Raw genomic sequence first — 23,415 nt, forward strand, 5'->3', positions numbered from 1 at the left:
TTTAGAAGATTTCTATAGATTATAGCATTTATTACATGCTTATTTACACATAAGCTGTTAAAAATGCTTTAAAGTTTTAAAAATGAACTTTTACTTGGGAAATCATACAAGATGTATTTCTTAATTGTATCACTCAAGCTTCAGTAAAGCATAGAGGTTGTTTTCTTTATTCATAAAGTTTGGACTTTATTTTTAATGTGATTTCTCTCGTTCCCTTTTTGCATAACACAGAAGTCACTTGTACGGAACATGTAATACAAACAAAATCTGTAGCTTTTTCTTTGTGAGTTTCACAATTCAAACTGTGAAGTCAGCAAAGCTTTGCAGAGACTTTTCTGAGGGTGTTGGATGGAATTTGGGAATCTGCTCCAAGGGGTGGTTTTCACCCCGACACATGCCTCCATCGGTAGAGTAGTCCAACAGCACGCCTTCCTTCCGGCAGATGGGACGATGGCAAGAGGTCATGTTGTTCTCACTACCGATGCGCCCCCAGTATTGCAGGAACCTGAATGCAAGCACATTTTATCCATCAGAATAATTCATTAGAACAAATACTCCACTCAAGTCCTGGATAATTTCTTCCATACAAGTGTTCCTTGCTTTGGGACCAATTTGCTATGTTGCAATAAAAATAACTAACAAAAAATTGACTTACTTTGCACCTCGAAGATCCAAATCTTGTGTAATCGCTTGTCTCACAGTGGATCCCCCAAAATAGAGTGCAGTGTCCTCGGCAAGAATTCCACACTCAGTGCAAGTACTTCCACCTTCTAAGGACATCCATAAGTCAGGTTTGATTTCTTCACTGTCAAAGCGTTCCTTCAGGAAAGTCTGGAAATAAAATAAGCCAGATGTGGTTAGAAAAACAATTTCAGATAACTATGGAATATTTAAGAAAATACAGAGTGATGTCTTGGACTTAAAAAAAATAGAGCTGATTTCAAATGCTTTTCAAAGATGTTTAAAAAAGGCTATTTCCACAATCTTTTTTCCTGTCATATATTGAAAATCATTTAAACTGCTCAAATAATGTTTAATAATTGAAATTTAAAATAATTGTAAAGTTGACTATATCAATTTTTTTTTTTTTGAGATGAAGTCTTGCTCTGTCACTTGGGCTGGAGTACAGTGGCACAATCTCAGCTAACTGCAGCCTCTGCCTCCCGGGTTCAAGCAATTCTCATGCCTCAGCCTCCTGAGTAGCTGGGATTACAGGTGTGTGCCACCACACCTGGCTATTTTTTGTAGAGATGGGGTTTCACCATGTTGGCTAGTCTGGTCTCGAATCCCTGACCTCAAGTGATCTGCCCACCTCCGCCTCCCAGAGTGCTGGAATTACAGGTGTGAGCCACCATGCCTGGCCATATTATAGTAACACTTCTATTTGTAAAAAGTTATTTAAGCATATACCCCCAAATATGTATATTTGTTTATATAGTATATAAAAGTATTATTGTAATGTATTATATTATGAAACATGCCAAAAAAAGGGAATCTGAAAGCAATAAGATAAAATATAAACGTGCAATCCAGCACTTTCCCCCCGACATTCCCCAATGGATTGTCCTGGTGTGTGTGCCCTCACTTTGGAGACTGCTTCAGGCAGCCAGGATCCTTCAGCCTCTAGCACAGAATGAACCTTGAAGGTCTACATGGTTAGGCAGGGACACTTGAAACCAAATCTCTCTATATAAAAAGTCAAAAGAAAGTAAACCTTAGAAGGCAGTTTGAAAGATGTTTCACCTGTTTATCAGGCCAAGTTGCAGGGTGATAAGTACTCAAAATCTAGAATAAAATATTTTCCCCTGGGTCTCCAGTTTATCCTTTTAACTAAGAATGATTGACAGCCAGAAAATTTATCTTTCAGGGAGTGTACAAAGTATAAAGGTTCTTGGTTACATTTTTTGTAAAATTTGCTTATCTCCTCATAGTCAAGGTCTTAATTTCCCTATTCATTCTGTCTACAGTACTTTCATTTTATCCATCATGCAGATTTGTATTAGGTAGAGACACATTTCTTCTTGTTTAAAATGACGAAAAGATATCATAAAGCCAATTTGTTCTAGTTGCAATGCAATAACTGTATACAGAAAAACCTATATTTTTTCATTTAAGGAGAGTTCTATCTTACTGTGTAGTTAAAATGATTTAAACAGTTTCTTTTTCTCAAACTTAGAAGATAATCAATTCTATAGTTAAAGACATACAGTCAAATGTCAGTCTGCCTTAGTCTCACTAATGGATAGCAAATGAATACGTTTTATAATTGAAAGCTTGTAAGAAGACAAGTGTTAGAAGAAATGCATGGTTAACCATGTAAACTTTCATTAGAAGATTTTAATCAGGGTTTATAATTTATAGATTTGTACAATTTCTTATCCAACTGAGGAATACTAATAAAATTTGGGTGCTCATGAAAGAAATTAGATTTTCAAAAGTTTATTAATTACCTGTGGTATATAAAGCTTTTTCATGTGGTAACCTCATTTGTTAATAATGTACTTACATCTTCAGACACAAATGAGAATTGTTCCAATTTTATTTAAAAAATGTTCCATAGTTGAAGTGTTAGAACAAACACAAATGACAGAACAAGTTTAGTTTACATTGTTGCCTCTCATATGTTGGATTTCAATCACTAGGAATTTTGCTTTTTTTAGCCTAGTCATTTTTCTGTTATTGTAATGACAAACACACTATGTTTATTCGCAGAAATAGAGTGCATATATGGCAACTGTGTTGGGTAACTGTATTTGCTTTGCATATTAAATAATGATGTAACAGCTAAAGCTTTCAGAAGTGACCTCTCCATTCTTAATACACAACCCCATTTCAGCAGTCAACGAATCAGAACACAGAATTTTCTAAACAAAAATTCAGGTACTGTTTAGGCCTTTTTGAAAATTTGGTCTTCTGTGATAATGTATATTATTTGCTTTATTTCATAACAATAATAACAATAATATCTTCCTTCAAATAGTGCATCAATTGAAAAAGTGAAGTAAAAAGGGCTTAATACTGACTTTAAAAATAGTCTGCTTAAGAAAAAAAAAGAAACCGAGTGTTTATCATTTGTAATCCATATAGTCTGGCTCATTTTATGAACTGGATAAACTGTACTAGAACTTGATCCTAATATTCTTGTACTTAGGAAACATAAGACATTTTTAAAGTTTCTATTCAAAGGATTTTATTTCCTGGGGGACCCAAAGGACATTGTTATAGATGATGTCTCATACATAAGTTGGTTCCTAGGCATGGCCCATGATGTGAGTAATGCTTCTTGTCCAGGGCTTTACCCCTTACCTTCAGAGTGTGGGTCAAGTAGCAGTTTGGCCCTGAGTATCCCGGATCACAGATGCACTGTTCCCTTAAGCAATCTCCATGGCCCCTGCAGTTGTCCAAGCATCCAGGGCCCAGGTAGAAATTATCGATTGCCCACTGCATGTCTGAGTACTTCTGATAGAACCTAAACCTTACCGGACTATTGACAATGCAAAAGCAAAGGAGTGAAAAACAAAAGTTAACTTTATTTAGGTCCATTGTCCTGCATGTGTATTCAGTACTCAAGAGAAAAAACATTTAAGACACTCTTACTAGATGAAATAGGTTAATAAAAAATGTTTTCTGACCACTGTTATCTTTCTAGTAATCGAACTTTCAAGCTGGTTTTATTGAAATTTCAGAATATCTAAGCACACTTGCACAACAAAATTAAATCAGTGGAATCTCTGTATCAAGAAATAGAAATATTTAAATACACAAATCTGTAACTTTCATAAATCAGGTTTCTTCTGAATTGGAGTTCCGTGGTCATGATCCAATTTAGATTCACTAATTGCATTTCTGAAATTGTACAGAAGGTGAGTGACGCCTTTGACAAGAGCCTTGTCAGCACACACACAGCCCTCAGGCGGTTGGGAGGCAGCATTTTCTGAATTCCCTGAAGACAATCATATTCTCAGAGTAACTATGCTAATTAGAAAACAATTTTGAAAGGGTTATATTAAAGGACATTTTCTTTTGAGATTTTAATTTCATCTTTGTTCTTCTCTGTCTTCTGGGGGAAAAAACAAGCCTCATAAATATCCTTATATTAAAATATGCCATACTATTTTGGTTTAAAGAATCCAAGGTACATGAAGGAACTTTCTGGGGTGATATAAATGTTCTGTATCTTGTTTTATGTGGTGGTTACATGGGTTACACAACTAAAAACTCATTGATCTGAACAATTAAGATGTATATATTTTACTGAATGTAAATTATACCTCATTATTACAAAAAGAGAATGGGAGGAGAAATTGAGTCTGTGATAGACATCATGGTGGGTCCCCAGCATCCATTTCACCCCAGAAAATCCATGAAATAATCATTTCCTAACTATTGAGTGGCTAATTGGTACCAGTGGGATGCAAGGTGGTGCTTGTTCTGGCTGTCTTGGAACAAAAGCAACTATCTTTCTTTCTCACTGGACATAAGTACGGAAGCATCCTGCCCCAGTTCTCTGGCTGCCATCTCATGTTCAATAGCAAAACCAGCCTGAGAGAGCTGAGTATGCCGCCAGTGCCGTGGACAGCAGATATTCTCTTAAGAGAATAAGGAAGAATGGTGTCCCTGAAGACACCGTTCAACTTACAAATCAACCAGCCCTAGAGTTCACTTATCTTTGGATTCGTTCATTATAGATATAACAAATTTCGAGCTGTTTTGAATTGGGTTTTCTGTTCCTTGCAGCTGAAAGCATCCTGATTTAATTCCTTAGTATGTTAATTGAATAAGCTCTTTAGATACATTCCAGAAAACCCCGAGTGGTAATAATAATAATAATATCTATGGGACACTGGGAACTGTGCGTAAGCACTTTATTCAAAGACTCTGTATGTTTCACAAGATTCGTTTAGTCAGACTATCTGATTAATACAGCCTAGGTGCACCTGTTATTTTCTTTTGTGTATCTTTACTTTTAAAGTAGAAGAGAAATCTTTTGGAATTGCCTTAAATTAATATATCCACAGACTTTGCAGAGCAAGGTTTAATCACCTCTGCTCATCACTGGTCCAGGCTAATTACCTCTCACTGCAGGATCAGAATACAATGCTTTGATAAGAGAAAAATGGATCCTATAAGTCACACTGGTAGAAATAGCATGATGAAAGTCACACTGGTAGAAATAGCATGATGAGTTAGGATTTGCTCCTGGCTCTGTCTATCATGGATTGATAAGGCAATAATGTGGAAAGTATATAGTGCACAGAGGTCCACAGTCTACAAGGTTGAGAAGGTAGGGTACACCTTTTCATCTGGCTCCAAGGCCATCACTATTGCTCTGTTCCATTTTAAGATACTGAGGTTTAGAAAATAAGAGTCTGCGAAAGCCCATATTGCCAAGTCTGAGGATTACAAATTGAGGTCTGAAGTTAGCTCATCATGGAAGTTATGATGAAAGTAACCAATTAGAGAACCTTTAGAGTTACGGAGAAAGAAAGCACTTTACCCACAAATACACATAATTTCAGGCATGACAACAGTGTACCTAATGGGCTTCTGGATGCTTGGAACCAGGCTTTGTTTTAGTTTTCTACTTACTTTCCCACTAAGCTTTCAGGAAGTGGGTAGGTGATCCTTTTCCACCCTTTAGTTGGAAAGAATACAGATGGCTGAGAAACACTTCCAGAGCATTTTGGGTCAGCAGGCAAGCACTGAGGGACCAGATAATTCCAACTCACACCGAAGTCAGTAGAATACTGCACATGAATTTGATTCTGGGCAATTTTTTCAGACACCTTACATCCAACTGAGATCTAATAAACAGAAAAACAAGATCAAGGTATTAAAACTACATTATATGATTCTTCTCCAAGGACTTGGCAGCAAAAAAGCTGCTGATCACTTGATATACACCATACCACATCCATCCTGTATTTTCAGATTCATTATTTGTTCTGCTAATGGACAGAGAAAGTCACCATGATTGCCCCAGGTGACAAATTATAGAAAGTGCCAAATATACTGTGTAGGGGGTTTGGAGAGAAACTCAGACCCCGTGCTTCTGCCATGCTGGCTGAATGCCTTGGAAGGCCTGGGCTCACTCCTACAAACTGTTAGTTGTGCTAATGGTCTGGCATTTCTATTTGGCAGAATACTTAACCAAGAAGAATAGCTAACAGCTTCACCAATTTTATTATTTTGTTGTACAATTTATGACTCTCAATACAACACTTTCAACGACAAGTAAGATGAAATAATAACTGAAGGTAGTTTAAACAAGGCACAGCACCCTTCGTTGGTGGTGATAGCCATGATGTGACATTGCTGTTAATACAGTGGGATTTAGGTAGACAGAATAAATTGGTTCACATAAAATCTTGGCCTAAATATTAGCCAAAATTGATGTTGACATTAATGCTAATCATGCCTTTGTTTTCTATAATTTTTTTTTCTCCAGAAACATCCAAATGTTCTTGTAAAAAAAAAAAAAAAAAACTAGAGGCTGGGTGCCGTGGCTCACGCCTGTAATCCCAGCACTTTGGGAGGCCGAGACGGGTGGATCACGAGGTCAGGAGTTTGAGACCAGCCTGACCAACATGGTGAAACCCTGTCTCTACTAAAAATACAAAAATTAGCTGGGCATGGTGGCGTGCACCTGTAATCCCAGCTACTCAGGAGCCTGAGGCAGGAGAATCGCCTGAACCCGGGAGGCAGAGGTTGCAGTGAACCAAGATTATGCCACTGCACTCCAGCCTGGGCAACAGAGCAAGACTCCATCTCAGAAAAAAAGGTCTTATTTCACCTAAATTTCTAAGTTATAGTTAGTATTAATAGAGAGATGGGTAAGAGGAAAAAAAGTAGAAATATCCATTATAGCTTTAATTTTCTCTTGTTGAAACAAATTGCTTAAGTCATAATGATTTAACTCAGGGAGTTATAATCAGTATCCTACATTTTTATTGTTGATATTTTTCTCTATCAGTATTTCATCCTGAGCAGGAACACATTTACTCTTATAAAAGTTTCAACTTGAGAGACAGCTGGCAAGATGGCTGAATAGGAACAGCTCCAGTCTGCAGCTCCCCAGCAAGATCAATGCAGAAGGTGGGTGATTTCAGCATTTCCAACTGAGGTACCTGGTTCATATCATTGGGACTGGTTGGACAGTGGGTGCAGCCCATGGAGGGTGAGCTGAAGCAGAGTGTGGCGGAACCACAAGGGGTCGGGGGATTTCCCTTTCCTAGCCAAGGGAAGCCATGAGCGACTGTGCTGGGAGGAACAGTGCACTCTGGCCCAGATACTGCGCTTTTCCCACAGTCTTTGCAACTGGCAGACCAGGACATTCCCTTCGGTGCCTGGCTCAGTGAGTCCCACCCCCACGGAGCCCAGCAAGTTAAGATTCACTGGCTTGAAATTCTCGCTGCCAACACAGCAGTCTGAGGTCGAACTGGGATGCTCGAGCTTGGTTGGGGGAGGGGCGTCTGCCATTACTGAGGCTTGAGTAGGCGGTTTTCCCTTCACTGTGTAAACAGAGCCACCCAGAAGTTTGAAATGGGTGGAGCCCGCCTCAGCTCAGCAAGGCCAACTGCCACTCTAGATTCCTCCTCTCTGGGCAGGGCATCTCTGAAAAAAAGGCAGCAGCCCCAGTCACGGACTTATAGATAAAACTTTCATCTCCCTGGGATAGAGCTCCTGGGGGAAGGGGTGCTGTGCAGCAGACTTCTGACAGCTCTGAAGAGAGCAGCGGTTCTCCCAGCACAGCATTTGAGCTCTGATAAGGCACAGACTGCCTCCTCAAGTGAAACCCTGACCCCTGTGTATCCTGATTGGGAGACACTTCCCAGTAGGGGCCGACAGACACCTCATACAGGAGAGCTCCGGCTGGCATCTGGCGGGTGCCCCTCTGGGACGAAGCTTCCAGAGGAAGAAACAGGCAGCAATCTTTGCTGTTCTGTAGCCTCTGTTGGTGATACCTAGGCAAACAGGGTCTGGAGTGGACCTCCAGCAAACTGCAGGAGACCTGCAGCAGAGGGGCCTGACTGCCAGAAGGAAAACTAACAAACAGAAAGGGATAGTATCAATACCAACAAAAAGGAGGTCCACTCATAGACCCCATCCTAAGGTCACCAACGTCAAAGACCAAAGGTAGATAAATCCACGAAGATGGGGAGAAACCAGCGCAAAAAGGCTGAAAATTCCAAAAGCCAGAAGATTCCAAAAGCCAGAATGCCTCTTCTCCTCCAAAGGATCACAACTCCTCACCAGCAAGGGAACAAAACGGCGTGGAGAATGAGTTTGGCAAATTGACAGAAGTAGGCTTCAGAAGGTGGGTAATAACAAACTCCTCCAAGCTAAAGGCGCATGTTCTAACCCGATGCAAGGAAGCTATAAGAACCTTGAAAAAAGGTTAGAGGGACTGCTAACTAGAATAACCAGTTTAGAGAAGAATATAAATGACCTGATGGAGCTGAAAAACACAGCACGAGAACTTCGTGAAGCATACACAAGTATCAATAGCCGAATTGATCAAGTGGAGGAAAGAATATCAGAGAATGAAGATCAAATCAATGAAATAAAGTGGGAAGACAACATTAGAGAAAGAGTGAAAAGAAACAAAGCCTCCAAGAAATATGGGACTATGTGAAAAGACCAAATCTATGTTTCATCAATGTATCTGAAAGTGATGGGGAGAATGGAACCAAGTTGGAAAACACTCTTCAGGATATTATCCAGGAGAACTTCCCCAACCTAGCAAGGCAGGCCAACATTCAAATTCAGGAAATACAGAGAACGCCACAAAGATACATAATCGTCAGATTCACCAAGGTTGAAATGAAGGAAAAAATGTTAAGGGCAGCAAGAGAGAAAGGTCGGGTTACCCACAAAGGGAAGCCCATCAGACTAACAGCAGATTTCCCTGCAGAAACCCTACAAGCCAGAAGAGAGTGGAGGCCAATATTCAACATTCTTAAAGAAAAGAGTTTTCAGTCCAGAATTTCATATCCAGCCAAACTAAGCTTCATAAGCGAAGGATAAATAAAATCCTTTACAGACAAGCAAATGCTGAGAGATTTTTGTCACCACCAGGCCTGCCTTACAAGAGCTCCTGAAGGAAGCACTAAACATGGAAAGGAACAACCAGTACCAGCCACTGCAAAAACATACCAAATTGTAAAGACCATTGATGCTTTGGATAAACTGCATCAACTAATGGGCAAAATAACCAGCTAGCATCATAATGACAGGATCAAATTCAAACATAACAATATTAACCTTAAATGTAAATGGGCTAAATGCCCCAATTAAAAGACACAGACTGGCAAACTGGATAAAGAGTCAAGACCCATCTCATGTGCAAAGACATACATAGGCTCAAAATAAAAGGATGGAGGAATATTTATCAAGCAAACTGAAAGCACAAAAAAGCAGGGGTTGCAATCCTAGTCTCTGATAAAACAGACTTTAAACCAACAAAGGTCAAAAGAGATAAAGACTGGCATTACATAATGGTAAAGGAATCAATGCAACAAGAAGAGCTAGCTGTTCTAAATATATATGCACCCAATACAGAGGACCCAGATTCATAAAGCAACTTCTTAGAGACCTACAAACAGACTTAGACTCCCACACAATAATAATGGGAGATTTTTAACACCCCACTGTCAATATTAGATCAACGAGACAGAAAATTAACAAGGATATCTAGGACTTGGAATTCACCTCTGGACCAAGCAGACCTAATAGACATCTACAGAACTCTCCACCTCAAATCAACAGAATATACATTCTTCTTAGCACCACATTGCACTTATTCCAAAATTGACCACATAATTGGGAGTAAAACACTCCTCAGCAAATGCAAAAGAGCGGAAATTATAACAAACTGTCTCTCAGACCACAGTGCAATCAAATTAGAACTCAGGATTAAAAAACTCACTCAAATCCACACAACTACATGGAAACTGAGCAATCTGCTCCTGAATGACTACTGGGTACCTAACGAAATGAAGGCAGAAATAAAGATGTTCTTTGAAACCAATGAGAACAAAGACACAACATACCAGAATCTCTGGGACACATTTAAAGCAGTGTGTAGAGGGAAATTTATAGCACTAAATGCCCACAAGAGAAAGAGGAAAGATCTAAAACTGACACCCTAACATCACAATTAAAAGAACTAGAGAAGCAGGAGCAAACACATTCAAAAGCTAGCAGAAGACAAGAAATAACTAAGATCAGAGCAGAACTGAAGGAAATAGAGACACAAAAAACCCTTCAAAATAATCAATGAATCCAGGAGCTGGTTTTTTGAAAAGATCAACAAAAGAGATGGACCACTAGTGAGATGAATAAGGAAGAAAAGAGAGAAGGATCAAATAGACACAATAAAAAATGATAAAGGGGATATCACCACCAATCCCACAGAAATAAACTACCATCAGAGAATACTATAAACACCTCTATGCAAATAAACTAGAAAATCTAGAAGAAATGGATAAATTCCTCGACACATACACCTTCCCAAGACTAAACCAGGAAGAAGTCGAATCCCTGAATAGACCAATAACAAGTTCTGAAATTGAGGCAGTAATTAATAGCCTACTAAACAAAAAAAGCCCAGGACCAGGTGGATTCACAGCTGTATTCTACCAGAGGTACAAAGAGAAGCTGGTACCATTCCTTCTAAAACTATTCCAAACAACAGAAAAAGAGGGAATCCCCCCTAACTCATTTTATGAGGCCAGCATCATCCTGCTACCAAAACCTGGCAGAGAGACCACAAAAAAAGAAAATTTCAGGCCAATATCCCTTATGAATATTGATGTGAAAATCCTTGATAAAATACTGGCAAACCAAATCCAACCAAGATCAAGTTGGCTTCATCCCTGGGATACAAGGCTGGTTCAGCATACACAAATCAATAAACATAATCCAACACATAAATGACAAAAATGCCATAATTATCTCAATAGATGCAGAAAAGGCCTTCGCCAATATTCAGTAGCCCTTCATGTTAAAAACTCAATAACTAGGTATTGATGGAACATATCTCAAAATAATAAGAGCTATTTATGACAAATCCACAGCCAATATCATACTGAATGGGCAAAAACTGGAAGCATTCCCTTTGAAAATAGGCACAAGACAAGGATGCCCTCTCTTAGCTCTCTCTCCTATTCAGCACAGTATTGGAAATTCTGGCCAGGGCAATCAGGCAAGAGAAAGAAATAAAGGGTATTCAGTTAGGAAAAGAGGAAGTCAAACTGTCTCTGTTTGCAGATGACATGATTGTGTATTTAGAAAACCCCATGGTCTCAGCCCAAAATCTCCTTAAGCTGATAAGCAACTTCAGCAAAGTCTCAGGATACAAAATCAATGTGCAAAAATCACAAGCATTTCTGTACACCAATGACAGACAGAGAGTCAAATCATGAGTGAACTCCCATTCACAATTACTACAAAGAGAACAACATACTTAGGAATAATACAACTTAAAAGGGATGTGAAGGACCTCTTCAAGGAGAGCTACAAACCACTGCTCAAGGAAATAAGAGAGGATGCAAACAAATGGAAAAACATTCTATGCCCATGGTTACAAAGAACCAATATCGTGAAAATGGCCATACTGCCCAAAGTAATTTATAGATTCAATGCTATCCCCATGAAGCTACTATTGACTTTCTTCACAGAATTGGAAAAAACTACTTTAAATTTCACATGGAACCAGAAAAGAGCCTGCATAGCCAAGACAATCCTAAGCAAAAAGAACAAACCTGGAGGCATCATGCTACCTGACTTCAAAGTATACTATAAGGCAACAGTAACAAAAACAGCATGGTACTGGTACCAAAACAGTTATATAGACCAATAGAACAGAACAGAGGCCTCAGAAATAACACCACACATCTACAACCATCTGATCTTTGACAAACCTGACAAAAACAAGCAATGGGGAAAGGATTCCCTATTTAATAAATGGTGTTGGGAAAACTGGCTAGCCATATACAAAAAGCTGAATCTGGATCCCTTCCTTACACCTTATTCAAAAATTAACTCAAGATGGATTAAAGATTTAAATGTTAAGACCTAAAACCATAAAAACCCTAAAAGAAAACCCAGGCAATACCATTCAGGACATAAGCATGGGCAAAGACTTAATGACTAAAACACCAAAAGCAATGGCAACAAAAGCCAAAATAGACCAATGGGATCTAATTAAACTAAAGAGCTCCTGCACGGCAAAAGAAACTATTAGAGTGAATAGGCAACAGAATGGGAGAAAAATTTGCAATCTATCCATCTGACAAAGGGCTAATATCCAGAATCTACAAAGACCTTAAAGAAATTTACAAGAAAAAAAAAAGATCAAAAAGTGGTCGAAGGATATGAACAGACACTTCTCAAAAGAAGACATTTATGTGGCCAACAAACTTGAAAAAATGCTCATCATCACTGGTCATTAAGAGAAATGCAAATCAAAACCACATTGAGATACCATCTCACACCAGTTAGAATGGCGATCATTAAAAAGTCAGGAAACAACAGATGCTAGAGAGGCTGTGGAGAAATAGGAACGCTTTTACACTGTTGGTGGGAGTGTAAAGTAGTGCAACCATTGTGGAAGACAGTGTGGCAATTCCTCAAGGATCTAGAACTAGAAATACCATTGCACCCAGCAATCCCATTACTGGGTATATACCCAAAGGATTATAAATCATTCTACTATAAAGATACATGCACATGTATGTTTACTGCGGCACTGTTCACAATAGCAAAGACTTGGAACCAACCCAAATGCCCATCAGTGATAGACTGGATAAAGAAAATGTGGCACATATACACCATGGAATACTATGCAACCATAAAAAAGATGAGTTCATGTCCTTTGCAGGGACATGGATGAAGCTGGAAACCATCATTCTCAGCAAACTAACACAAGAACAGAAAACCAAACACCACATGTTCTCACTCATAGGTGGGAGCTGAACAATGAGAACACATCGCCACAGGGAGGGGAACATCAGACACTGTGGGGCCTGTTGGGGAGTGGGGGAGGGATAGCATTAGGAGAAATACCTAATGTAGACGACGGTTTGATGGGTGCAGCAAACCACCATGCCACATGTATACCTATGTAACAAACCTGCATGTTCTGCACATGTATCCCAGAACTTAAAGTATAATAAAAAAAAGATGAAAAAAGTTTCAACTTAAAATAGTTCAGAAATAAAATACTTTTAATCATTAAGCAATGTATAGTTGAGTTGTATATTAGTTTAATAGTAAATTTTACTTTTCAAAGTATATACTAAGTCATTGAAATATTAGATCATCTTTTCTCTGATATTTTTGATTTGTTATATTGCTAATGTATAGTTGTTTATATAATCAAGATCATAACATTTCACCTTGAATTGCATAATCCAGCCTTCAGTGGGAGTCAGGTCATGGGTCACTGCATACACCTCCCGTCCATCATGACTGCCACAGAGCATCACACCATCAGGGGAGTCACAGAATCTTTCTACTGTACAATCATCATGGAATAGCCAGTGCTCATTCACTTAAAACAAAAAACAAAATTTTATGACAAATTTGTGACAAAAATACTTGAAGCAAATTTTCACTTTAAGCAAGACATAGAATTATTTTAAGTAGAAACTGCTCATATTATATACACTCTACAGACAAAACACTAATGTAAATACATTGTTTCAGGAACATAAATACTAGGAGGATTGAGATATATGCCCTTTGTCTGATATTAGTACACATGCAACTATAGATATTAGTCTACACATGAAAAAAAGTATATTGTACACATTGTAAATGAAAATCAAAAGGAAATAACTAATTTTTGACAGATATTTAACTTTTTAGGTAGCATATAAAGAAGTAGAGATGATTTTTAATTTTAAAAATTTTATTTACAGTGTCTTGTTTATTAGGAAAGAATCATGAAGAATCACAATTGCACTGGGCTGGTCATTTTCTTTTTTTTTTTTTTTTTAATACCGGATAGGGAATAGAGTTAACTACTTCTACTCAAATTCTGAAAGTATTATCTGGGTAACTAAAAAGCTTGTAATGAATTTTTTATAGCTGTATCAAGATATAATTGATATATAAAAATGACACACATTTAAAACATACATCTTGGCTGGGTATGGTGGCTCATGCCTGTAATCCCAGCACTTTGAAAGGCTGAAGTGGGAGGATCGCTTGAGGCCAGCCTGGGCAACATAGTGAGATCCTGACTGTTAAAAAAAAAATTAGCTGGAGTGGTGGTGCACGCCCATAGTCTCAGCTACTTAGGAGGCTGCTTGAGTCCAGGAGTTCAGGGCTGCAGTGATTTGTGATTGTGCCACTGCACTCCAGCCTGGGCAGCAGAGTGAGACCCTGTCTCTAAAAAATTTGTTTTAAAAAATGAAATATACATTTGATGACTTCGGAAATATGCACAACCCATGATACTATCACCACAAGCAGGGCACCAAATCGATCCATCACTTCCAAAAATTTCCTTGTATTCTTTTGTGTGTGTGGTTTTCATTTTTTGTTGGAGGGTTGCTGTTTAGAACACCTAGCAAGAGACATATCCTCTTAACATATTTTCAGTGCACAATATAATCCTGTCAACCATAGACACTATGTCATACAGCAGATCTCTAGAACTTATTTCTTTTGCATGACAGAAACTTTATAGCTACTGAAAAAGTATGCCTCATTTCCCCTTTCTCCAGATCCTGGCAACCACCCTATTTAATTAGATAAACAAATGATTTTTCAGTTTAAGAAATGAGTTTATAACAAACTTGTTATAAAGGCTAATTTTAAGTCCTATAATGTGAAGCCATGTTTAATTTGGCCAAAAGTAAAATAAAATCTTATTAAATAGATTATTTAAGAAATTAGGATTCTAAGATAATACTGTTATTAATTTACCTTGGTAATGTTCTTAATATTTGATTAGTTAGGTATGGATATTCAGGTATTCTGGATAGATTTTTTTTTTAATAAGTCTTGACTCCTAAACCTGATTAACAGTTAACACTTTGAGGAAATGTACTCAGCAAAATACTACTGAAGAAATAGATTTGAAGGTGTCTAAAGAAAACCTAAGTAGTAAGAAAGACTATGAATTGATTAATGCAGAGTACATCTTATGTGTTGATCCTCTCTCTCTTTCTCTCTTAACCCCTTCCTCCACAACCCTCACAGTTCCTTTTCTCTTCTGGAAGAGGTGATTTTACATTAATTTTATCCCAGAAAAGTTAGAAATTAAACATATCCATAATATATGTTGCATCTCATTCACAATATGCTTTGATTTTATAGGTCCAATTCTTTTCTAAAAGTTTTCTGGCTAGTCCCAGCATTTCCAGGGAAGCTGAACAGGTTCAGCTGGAGGCTTGGAGCCACTATGGAAGCAGCACAGTTGATGCCTCAGAAGATCCAGAGAAAAGACCAAATAACTATAATTCAGCCTTCACCCATATTGTGTCTTTTTGATTTTGTCTGAGTATATATGCCGCACAACAAGCAGCTTATCTCTGGGATTCAAATAGTGACTGCAATTCCATTATCTGTTTTTTTTACTGTGAGGGATTTGGAGCCACATTTAGTCCTACATCACAGATGCAGGACTCAAGAGTCAAAGTGCACAGAAATTTGAATTCCAATAAGAATACTCTGAGCCAGTTTATTCTGGGGTACATACTTCATTTTATGCTAGAACTCTGCAATCCTGATGAAAGAGGGCTTGCATTGCTCAACTAACTAACTCACCCGTCTCTCCTGCAGTATTAGAAACTACTTCTGTATGTACACGTTACAGTTTCTAGGAACTCCATTTTTGCAAGACAGATAGGAGCCAGAAAATTTGTTCCTTCAATTGTATATCGCTAATTAAACATAAAATCAAATCAGCATTTTAGGTACTTGAATAACTAGTCTGTGCTTACTTTTATTCATATGGAAGCAGTGTTTAAATTATTCTCTGATTGTAAACTCACTTATGTAAACCATTATACAGGAAAAAAATGAGTAATGAAGCAAAGTTCTGAAGCAGATCTATGTAAGCAAATTTCAATAACCTTCTTAAGAGAATATGACACTTAGTAGTGGTGAGGGACATTTTAAGCTTTTTCTATTTACAAGTTTTTTTAAACGAGGGTGTTTCAAAGTAAATATTTGCTGTTACATTATGCCACATGATATACTAATAAATGAATTAATGAAATTAACCTAAATATCCAGTATTATTATTGAGTATATAGCTACTAAAATTTTATATTCAAAGATATCTAAGGACATGAGGAAATAAGGATTTAATTCTAAACAAAAAAGCTATGAAATATATATAATTTAAGAGTATAATTTTGTTAAAAGTATGTTTATGTAAATGCGCTAAAAAAAGTTCTTTAAGAATATATGCCAAAATATTGACAATGGTTATCCCCTGAGTGATTTTTATTTTCATCCTTAGGATTTTCTGTATTTTCTGTTTCACATTTTGAACATGTATACTTTTACAAGAAAATATTAACTAAAATTAAAAATTTTTAAACTCCTCAAGTTTCAATTTTTTTTTTCCAGGACATGCTATTCTTCTGGAAGATTCTTATCAGTCTTATTATTGTAAAAATGAACCAGACTGTCTTTTCCATGCAAGTTGCTAGGGGCTGAGCTGCGTGTGACAGAGTTCCACTGTCTGAATCAATACTGGCATAATAGTTTATCAATCTTTACCGTTTAGATACATGTTAGTATGGGATATATAATGAATATCACTGCTTTATCTGAAGATACCATGTTTCATGTAGTATAACAAATATGTGGCATGGCAAAGATACATACTTAATATAAGACACCACTTTTTATAAAGATGACCAGAATAGTGTCATGAAATGAAAACAAGACATTAAAAATGAGAGGAGGATAGGCTGGGCATGGTGGTTCACGCCTGTAATCTCAGCACACTGGGAGGCCGAGGTGGGCAGATCACCTGAGGCTGGGGGTTCAAGACCAGCCTGGCCCACATGGTGAAACCCCATCTCTACTAAAATTACAAAATTAGCTGGGCACGGTGGCACATGCTTGTAATCCCAGCTACTCTGGAGGCTGAGGCAGGAGAATTGCTTGCACCTGGGAGGTGGAGGTTGCAGTGAGCTGGGATTGTGCCATTGTACTCCAGCCTAGGCAACAAGAATGAAACTGTCTTAAAAAAAAGAGAGGAGTACAAACAGGTCCTTCCTGCTTCACCAATATCATTGAATACCCCTATAGGGAATGAAGGGTAACAAGCAAGACCTGGGACATGACCTAAGACATGAAATGCCATTACAAATGTGTCTGCCCTGTAGCAAAACAAAATATTTGTCTTCAGATACTAAAACAAATGACTGGGAAATGTCATTTGTTGGGTAGAAGATTTGGGTAGAAATCTTTGGCTTTCTACCCAAAATAGAAAACAGGAAACACTGAAAATTTTCTAAGAAAAGAAAATCCTGTTAATAAAATTATAGATTGCTATATATAAAAACACACTAGCTGGCTTGAATGAAAGAAAAGATTTAGTTAAAATGCCAACTAGGAAGGCTGAGAGGAACAAAAGGATGACACCATTTTCAGTGTTTCTACACCACTGGAACATCTGAAAAGGTTCCATATTTTGCTCTTTTGAAAAGACCCAAATCCAAACCACTGCATTTCCACTGGGCTTTTTATTTAGCGCTGTGCATAATTTACCTGAAGTTTTGTCTTCCATAAACATGTCAAAGGCGATCCTCCCGACAGGGCCGGCATCTGCAGGGGAGCGCTCGTGCTGGGGTACTGGGGCGCTGCTGAAGGTGTCCAGCATAACGGTCCTTTGGTCAGCAGAGCCTGAGATGAGGACATTGTCAATGGCCCAGTCGTTCTGATCCAGGCCGTCATGTCTTGGCTGCCACCAGCGGAAGCGAGTGGCAATCTCTTTAGCATCAGGAGGGAGAAGGATATTCACAAATCTACAGGAAAATGATGGGGAAGGGTGTGGGAAAGAATCCTTGTCAAATATCTCCTGTGAGTAAAAGATTTACAACCAGCCATAAGATACTCTATGTCACATGGTGGGTGAGGGAAGGACATAAGCTAAAATAATTTTCAAAAACCACGATTAACTGGCTTAACTTTATGAAGTCTCAGTAGTCACTAAATTGGGGGAAATAGAATGTGAACAGTTTCAAGTATCCCAGAACTCCCAATTGGTTCTGTCTCTGGGCAGGCTTTAGAGGGACTGCATAGTTTTTTGCATACCTGGTGGGTATCTGTAGGCCTAGAGTATATGCACTTTGGTAGACATAAGCCAATGCTGACTTTTTTCTGTCACCTAGTGCTTGGCTTCTTCTGCTTCCTTCCCTGGCACCTTGTTTTCACTCTGTTTCCATGAGTGCTGGCAAGTGACTTGGGGTATGGACACTGGATTGTGGGAGGACATTTGAGTTCTCAGCCTGAAGGTACCAGGTTCATTATCAGTTGTCTATGGTGCAGACACTGACTTTGTTTATATGCTTTGTTGAAAATATTTAAAATTGTATATATTCATAGAAAATGTCATGTGAGAACCATGGGCTAGCAAGCCTAGCATGCTATCTATCCCTGTCTCACTCACCAGGGACAGACATGGAAAAATGTGGCTCCATGCTCCAACAGAAAACTGAATTAGCTAGAAATAAGGTCTAAAATGCCCCTTAATCACAATTATACATGAAAACCCAGGAACATATCAACCTCTTGAATTTATATTCATAACTCATAAAATCTGTTGGGGAAGATAATGTCCTTAGATTTACCATCCTCCTCACAAAGTATCTTTTTTTTTTTTTTTTTTGAGACAGAGATCTCACTCTGTTGCCCACGCTGGAGTACAGTGGTACAATCTCGGCTCACTGCAACCTCCGCCTCCTGGGTGCAAGCAATTCTCCTGCCTCAGCCTCCTGAGTAGCTGGGATTACAGGCATGCATGCCAACATGCCTGGATAATTTTTGTATTTTTAGTAGAGACAGGGTTTCACCATGTTGGCCAGGTTGGTTTCGAACTCCTGACCTCGGGTGATCCACCCACCTCAGCCTCCCAAAGTGCTGGGATTACAGGCATGAGCCACCATGCCCAGCCAGTATCATCTTATTTTTTTTTAATCTATGCTAATCTACCTCCCTTTAACCTCAAGGGATGCCTCTTAGTGTTTGCAGAACTCCAAGGCAAGACAACCAGTCCAAGTTCATCCCATGAAGCCCTTTAAACTGAGGGCTTCAGTGACAGTTTTAGTTCTTGTCTTTCACATTAAAGAGATTTCATTATATTAATTTTGTTTATACAGTATCTCCTTGTTGATTTTATTTTTCCTTCCTTTTTTTTTTCTGTCTTCCTTGAGGTAGAGTGGCCAGAACAGTAGGTAGTATTCCAGATGGAGGCCAACTAAGATTCATTCACAGCTAGGATGCTTTTAGTTGGATTTATACAACTTGAATTTTAAATACTTTTTCTATTATGCCATCATTCTGTGCGCCCTTTGGGCCATGATAGCTTAATGGATCTTAGTCTTAGGGAAGAACAATGTAGTCTAGAAAGTATGAATCTTAGACCCTCACCTGTGCGGGTACTGGCAGCTGGGAGACATCACCCTTTACGCAGAGTCTTTTCCAATGTCTATTTCCTCATTTATGTCAATTTTGAAGCTCATCTGTCTTCCCTGCACCTTTTTTTTTTTGGTATGCTTATCTTGTGAGATGTTCCTAAAATTTACCTCTATTGGTTTGGCATGTTTACATACTATCCGAAATCTGTCAGTTTCTGGAGGGACACACAATCGCACTTCTTCACACAGAGCAATGATCTTTTATCTCTATTTTTTCTTCCCTAATTCTAAATTAGTTTTTATTTTCTCTGATAAGTCTTTGACCACATTTTAAAAATCTCTGGAATTGAAATTTACCTAAGGCTACTTGAAAGTCTAAATAAATTATAACCACTTTTCCTACCTCAGTCAATTTGATTCCCCTTCAGAGAACTAAAGTAGATTAGACAGTTATGCTTTTACCCTACAGAAACATAACTCTCTTTTCCTTGCACTAACGTTATGCTGCTTAAGTGTTCAGGAACTCATACCTGAGGTCTTTATAAATTCCTCCATCAAGACCAAGGAAACAGTTTACTTGGCTTGTCTGTTATCTCCTACTAATAGTTGAGCACAGGGTACTCTGTACCACTTAGCTTCTAGTTGGATTCCTTTATTGGTGTCCAACTTTAATGCAAGTGGGAGATTTAAAAGTTTTGCTTGTGGCAAAAACTGCTGGTATTTCCTCAATGGCCATTCTCCCTTTCTTCCTTCCTAATAGGAGCCTTTTTATCCAAGTGACTGGTCGCCCAGAATAAAGACAGCATGTCCAGCCTTCCTTGCATCTGGGTGTGGCTATGTGGCTAAACTCAATAGCTAATGGAATATGAAAGGAAGTACGTGCAGCTGTTAGGAAATGTCCTTGAAGAGAGAGCACACCCTTCTCGCCCCAACCTCCTTCCTATGGACTGTAAAGTTGGGGAGCTAGTGGCCCTTTTGGACCATGAGATGAAAGTCACATGCTAAGTGGGGCAGAACAATAAGACAGGAGGAACCTGGGTCACTGGTGCTTGCGGAGCCACTACAGTAGTCCTGGAGTACTTTTTTTTGGGATGTAATTTACATAGGAGAGAGAGAAAAATTAAGTAATTTTGTGTTTCCTGCCATTGACAGCTGAACCTATTCTTAACTGATATATTGAATTTAAATGATCATTTATAAGATTCTTTTTATTTTACTCAAATTTTAGCCTGTATCTGGCTTGCATGCATTAAAGGATTATCTATGTTTCCTTTTTTTTTTTTTTTTAAAGATGGGGTCTTACTCTGTCACCCAGGCTAGAGTGTAGTGCCACAATCATAGCTTACTGAAGCCTCAAACTCCTGAGCTCAAGCAATCCTCTTGCCTCAGCCTCCTGAGTAGCTGGGACTACAGGCACATGCCACCACACCCAGGTAATTTAAGTTTTTTTTTTTTTTTTTTTTTGGTAAAATGTCTTGCTTTGCTGCCCAGGCTGGTCTTGAACTCCTGGCTTCAAGTGATCCTCCTGCCTTGGCTTCCCAAAGTGCTGGGATTACAGGTGTGAGCCACCATGCCCAGCATGTGTTTCCTGTCTGGGCTATATTTATTTCCTCTTCTCTTCAGCCTCCCCCTGGACCCTGCCTTTCTGTCTCTCTCATTCTTTCTGTCTTCTCTTTTCTTACCCTCTTCCTCCTCCTACTTTACTGAATATGCTATTTTCCTTCTTAACAACTCTTTGGCATTTCTAATTGGTCATAATCATTGCTTTCGGCCCTTCAGTACTTTTTTAAAAATGACCCATACGTTGTGTTTATTCAAGGTTTTTAAATAAGGAGTTTAAAAATAATCTCTAGGCTTCTTAAGGATATTTACATTTTATTGTGTTTCTTTGCTTTCCAGTCCAAAATTCTCTAAAAACGGAGTGTACACTATATAAATAAATATTTATTTTTCTGTTTCCATTTTCCCAAAGCATTGCTGAAATTAATTATACTAGTTAATTTCTGTGGGTTTTTGCACTGGGTTTATTCACCGTTGGCACTGTGGTAGAATATTTCATCTTATTCTGGGATGTGAAAACTAGTTGTTCTTAAAATAAAAACCCAAACCAGCTATTTATCCAGCTCAGAAACCCTTCTTCATTTCAGTCTCAGAGGCATCCTCTAGTGAGGCATAAGTCTGAGGTCCCCCTCAGTCTCCCGTGACTGATTGCTGGTAGCAATCTCTGCTCGATGTACTCATTATTAGATATCAAATCGAATACTAACCCGGGCTTACTGTACTGGTCATAGAAAATCTCCATGAGCAGGTTCCAGGTAATGCCTCCATTGACAGAATATTCCAACAGAACACCTTGGTTACGGTTGTTTGGTGTAATCAGGCACCCATACATGAAGTAAAATTGGATGAACTCAGCATTAGTGAGGTTTAGATCCACAGTGACTAATAATCGACTACAACCCTAAGAAAAAGAAGTAAAATAAAAAAAAGTGATAAGGAATCTCGATTGCAGATTATAGATTTTCTATGGATTTTTTTTTTTTTTTGAGACAGGGTCTTGCTTTGTCACCTAGGCTGGAGTGCAGTGGCACCATCACAGCTCACTGCAGCCTTGACCTCCTGGGTTCAAGTGATCCTCCCACCTCAGCCTCCCAAGTGGCTGGGACTACAGGTACATGCCTCCATGTCTAGCTAATTTTTTGTAGAGACAGGGTTTTGTCATGTTGTCCAGGCTGGTCTTGACTCCTGGGCTCAAATGATCTGCCTGCCTCGGCCTCCCAAAGTGCTGGTATTTCCATTCTTTTAATATTTATTTTGTGATACCAGCCACATAGTATTGTAGCAATGATTTTCTTACCCTCTTTCTTACTATGCTAGCTCTTAGTATTTTGCCTAGTACACAGTAGGTACCCAGCACATGTTTGCTGAACTTTGAAATTTCAGCATTCAAGACTTATTTACAGAGAACAATGTATTCCAAGATAATTTTCTCTTTTCTTTTTCCTTTTTTTTAATATGAATGTTTATTTGGGCCAAGGTTGAGTATCGCAGCCCAGGACACATTTCCAAGTTGCCTTGGCTGTTTTTTTTTCATAAGCAAGATGAGAGCTGGAACTAATATAACTGCCCTTTATTTTTATTAAACTATCTCCAGTTATTTTCAGACACTATTAGATTTTTAAAAACGAATCAACCACTAAGAAAATAGCATATTGAGATGACTGTTTTATTATGATTATGATTATTTAATTTTTTGAGACAGTCTGGCTGGAGTGCAGTGGTGCAATCTTGGCTCACTGCAACCTCCATCTCCTGGGTTCAAGTGATTCTCTTGCCTCAGCCTCCTGAGTAGCTGGGACCACAGTTGTGTGCTACCACACCCGGCTAATTTTTGTATTTTTAATGGCGATGGGGTTTCACCATGTTGGCCAGGCTGGTCTTGAACTCCTGACCTCAGGTGATCTGCCCACCTCGGCCTCCCAAAGTGCTGGGATTACAGGCGTGAGCCACCGCGCCTGTAAATAGATGACTATTTTAATATAAAATTTAAAAATAGCTACATCTGGAAATTTTATAATTATACAGATAATCTCTAATTATTGTAATGTTTTAAATCCACACTTTAGCAGAATTTAATGGCATCTGTATTAATTTCTTAATGTTGATATATGGATTTTTTTTAGTTGAACATATGTGAAAAACTCACTTTTAGTTCTAAGTGAGGAAAAGTATCCTGAACACTGCAGTCTTTCTCAGTGTTGATGATTATAAAAAGCCTATATGCTATATGTCTTCTCATTACTCG

General features: G+C 38.4%; 1 protein-coding gene across 1 annotated transcript in view; it reads right to left on the reverse strand.

Annotated features, from left to right (window-relative positions):
• RELN (reelin) overlaps window positions 1–23,415 on the reverse strand; it is a 520,733-nt gene that overhangs the window by 25,823 nt on the left and 471,495 nt on the right. The window contains exons 49-55 of the mRNA XM_031013029.2: window positions 21,878–22,071; window positions 17,743–17,999; window positions 13,401–13,555; window positions 5,590–5,804; window positions 3,307–3,484; window positions 656–831; window positions 399–505 (exon numbers count right to left, since the gene is read on the reverse strand). Coding sequence (XP_030868889.2) covers window positions 399–505; window positions 656–831; window positions 3,307–3,484; window positions 5,590–5,804; window positions 13,401–13,555; window positions 17,743–17,999; window positions 21,878–22,071 — 1,282 coding nt within the window. The remainder of the gene's footprint in view (window positions 1–398; window positions 506–655; window positions 832–3,306; window positions 3,485–5,589; window positions 5,805–13,400; window positions 13,556–17,742; window positions 18,000–21,877; window positions 22,072–23,415) is intronic.

The sequence above is a fragment of the Gorilla gorilla genome, chromosome 6 (assembly GCF_029281585.2).
Source record: "Gorilla gorilla gorilla isolate KB3781 chromosome 6, NHGRI_mGorGor1-v2.1_pri, whole genome shotgun sequence".
Classification (NCBI taxonomy): domain Eukaryota; kingdom Metazoa; phylum Chordata; class Mammalia; order Primates; family Hominidae; genus Gorilla; species Gorilla gorilla.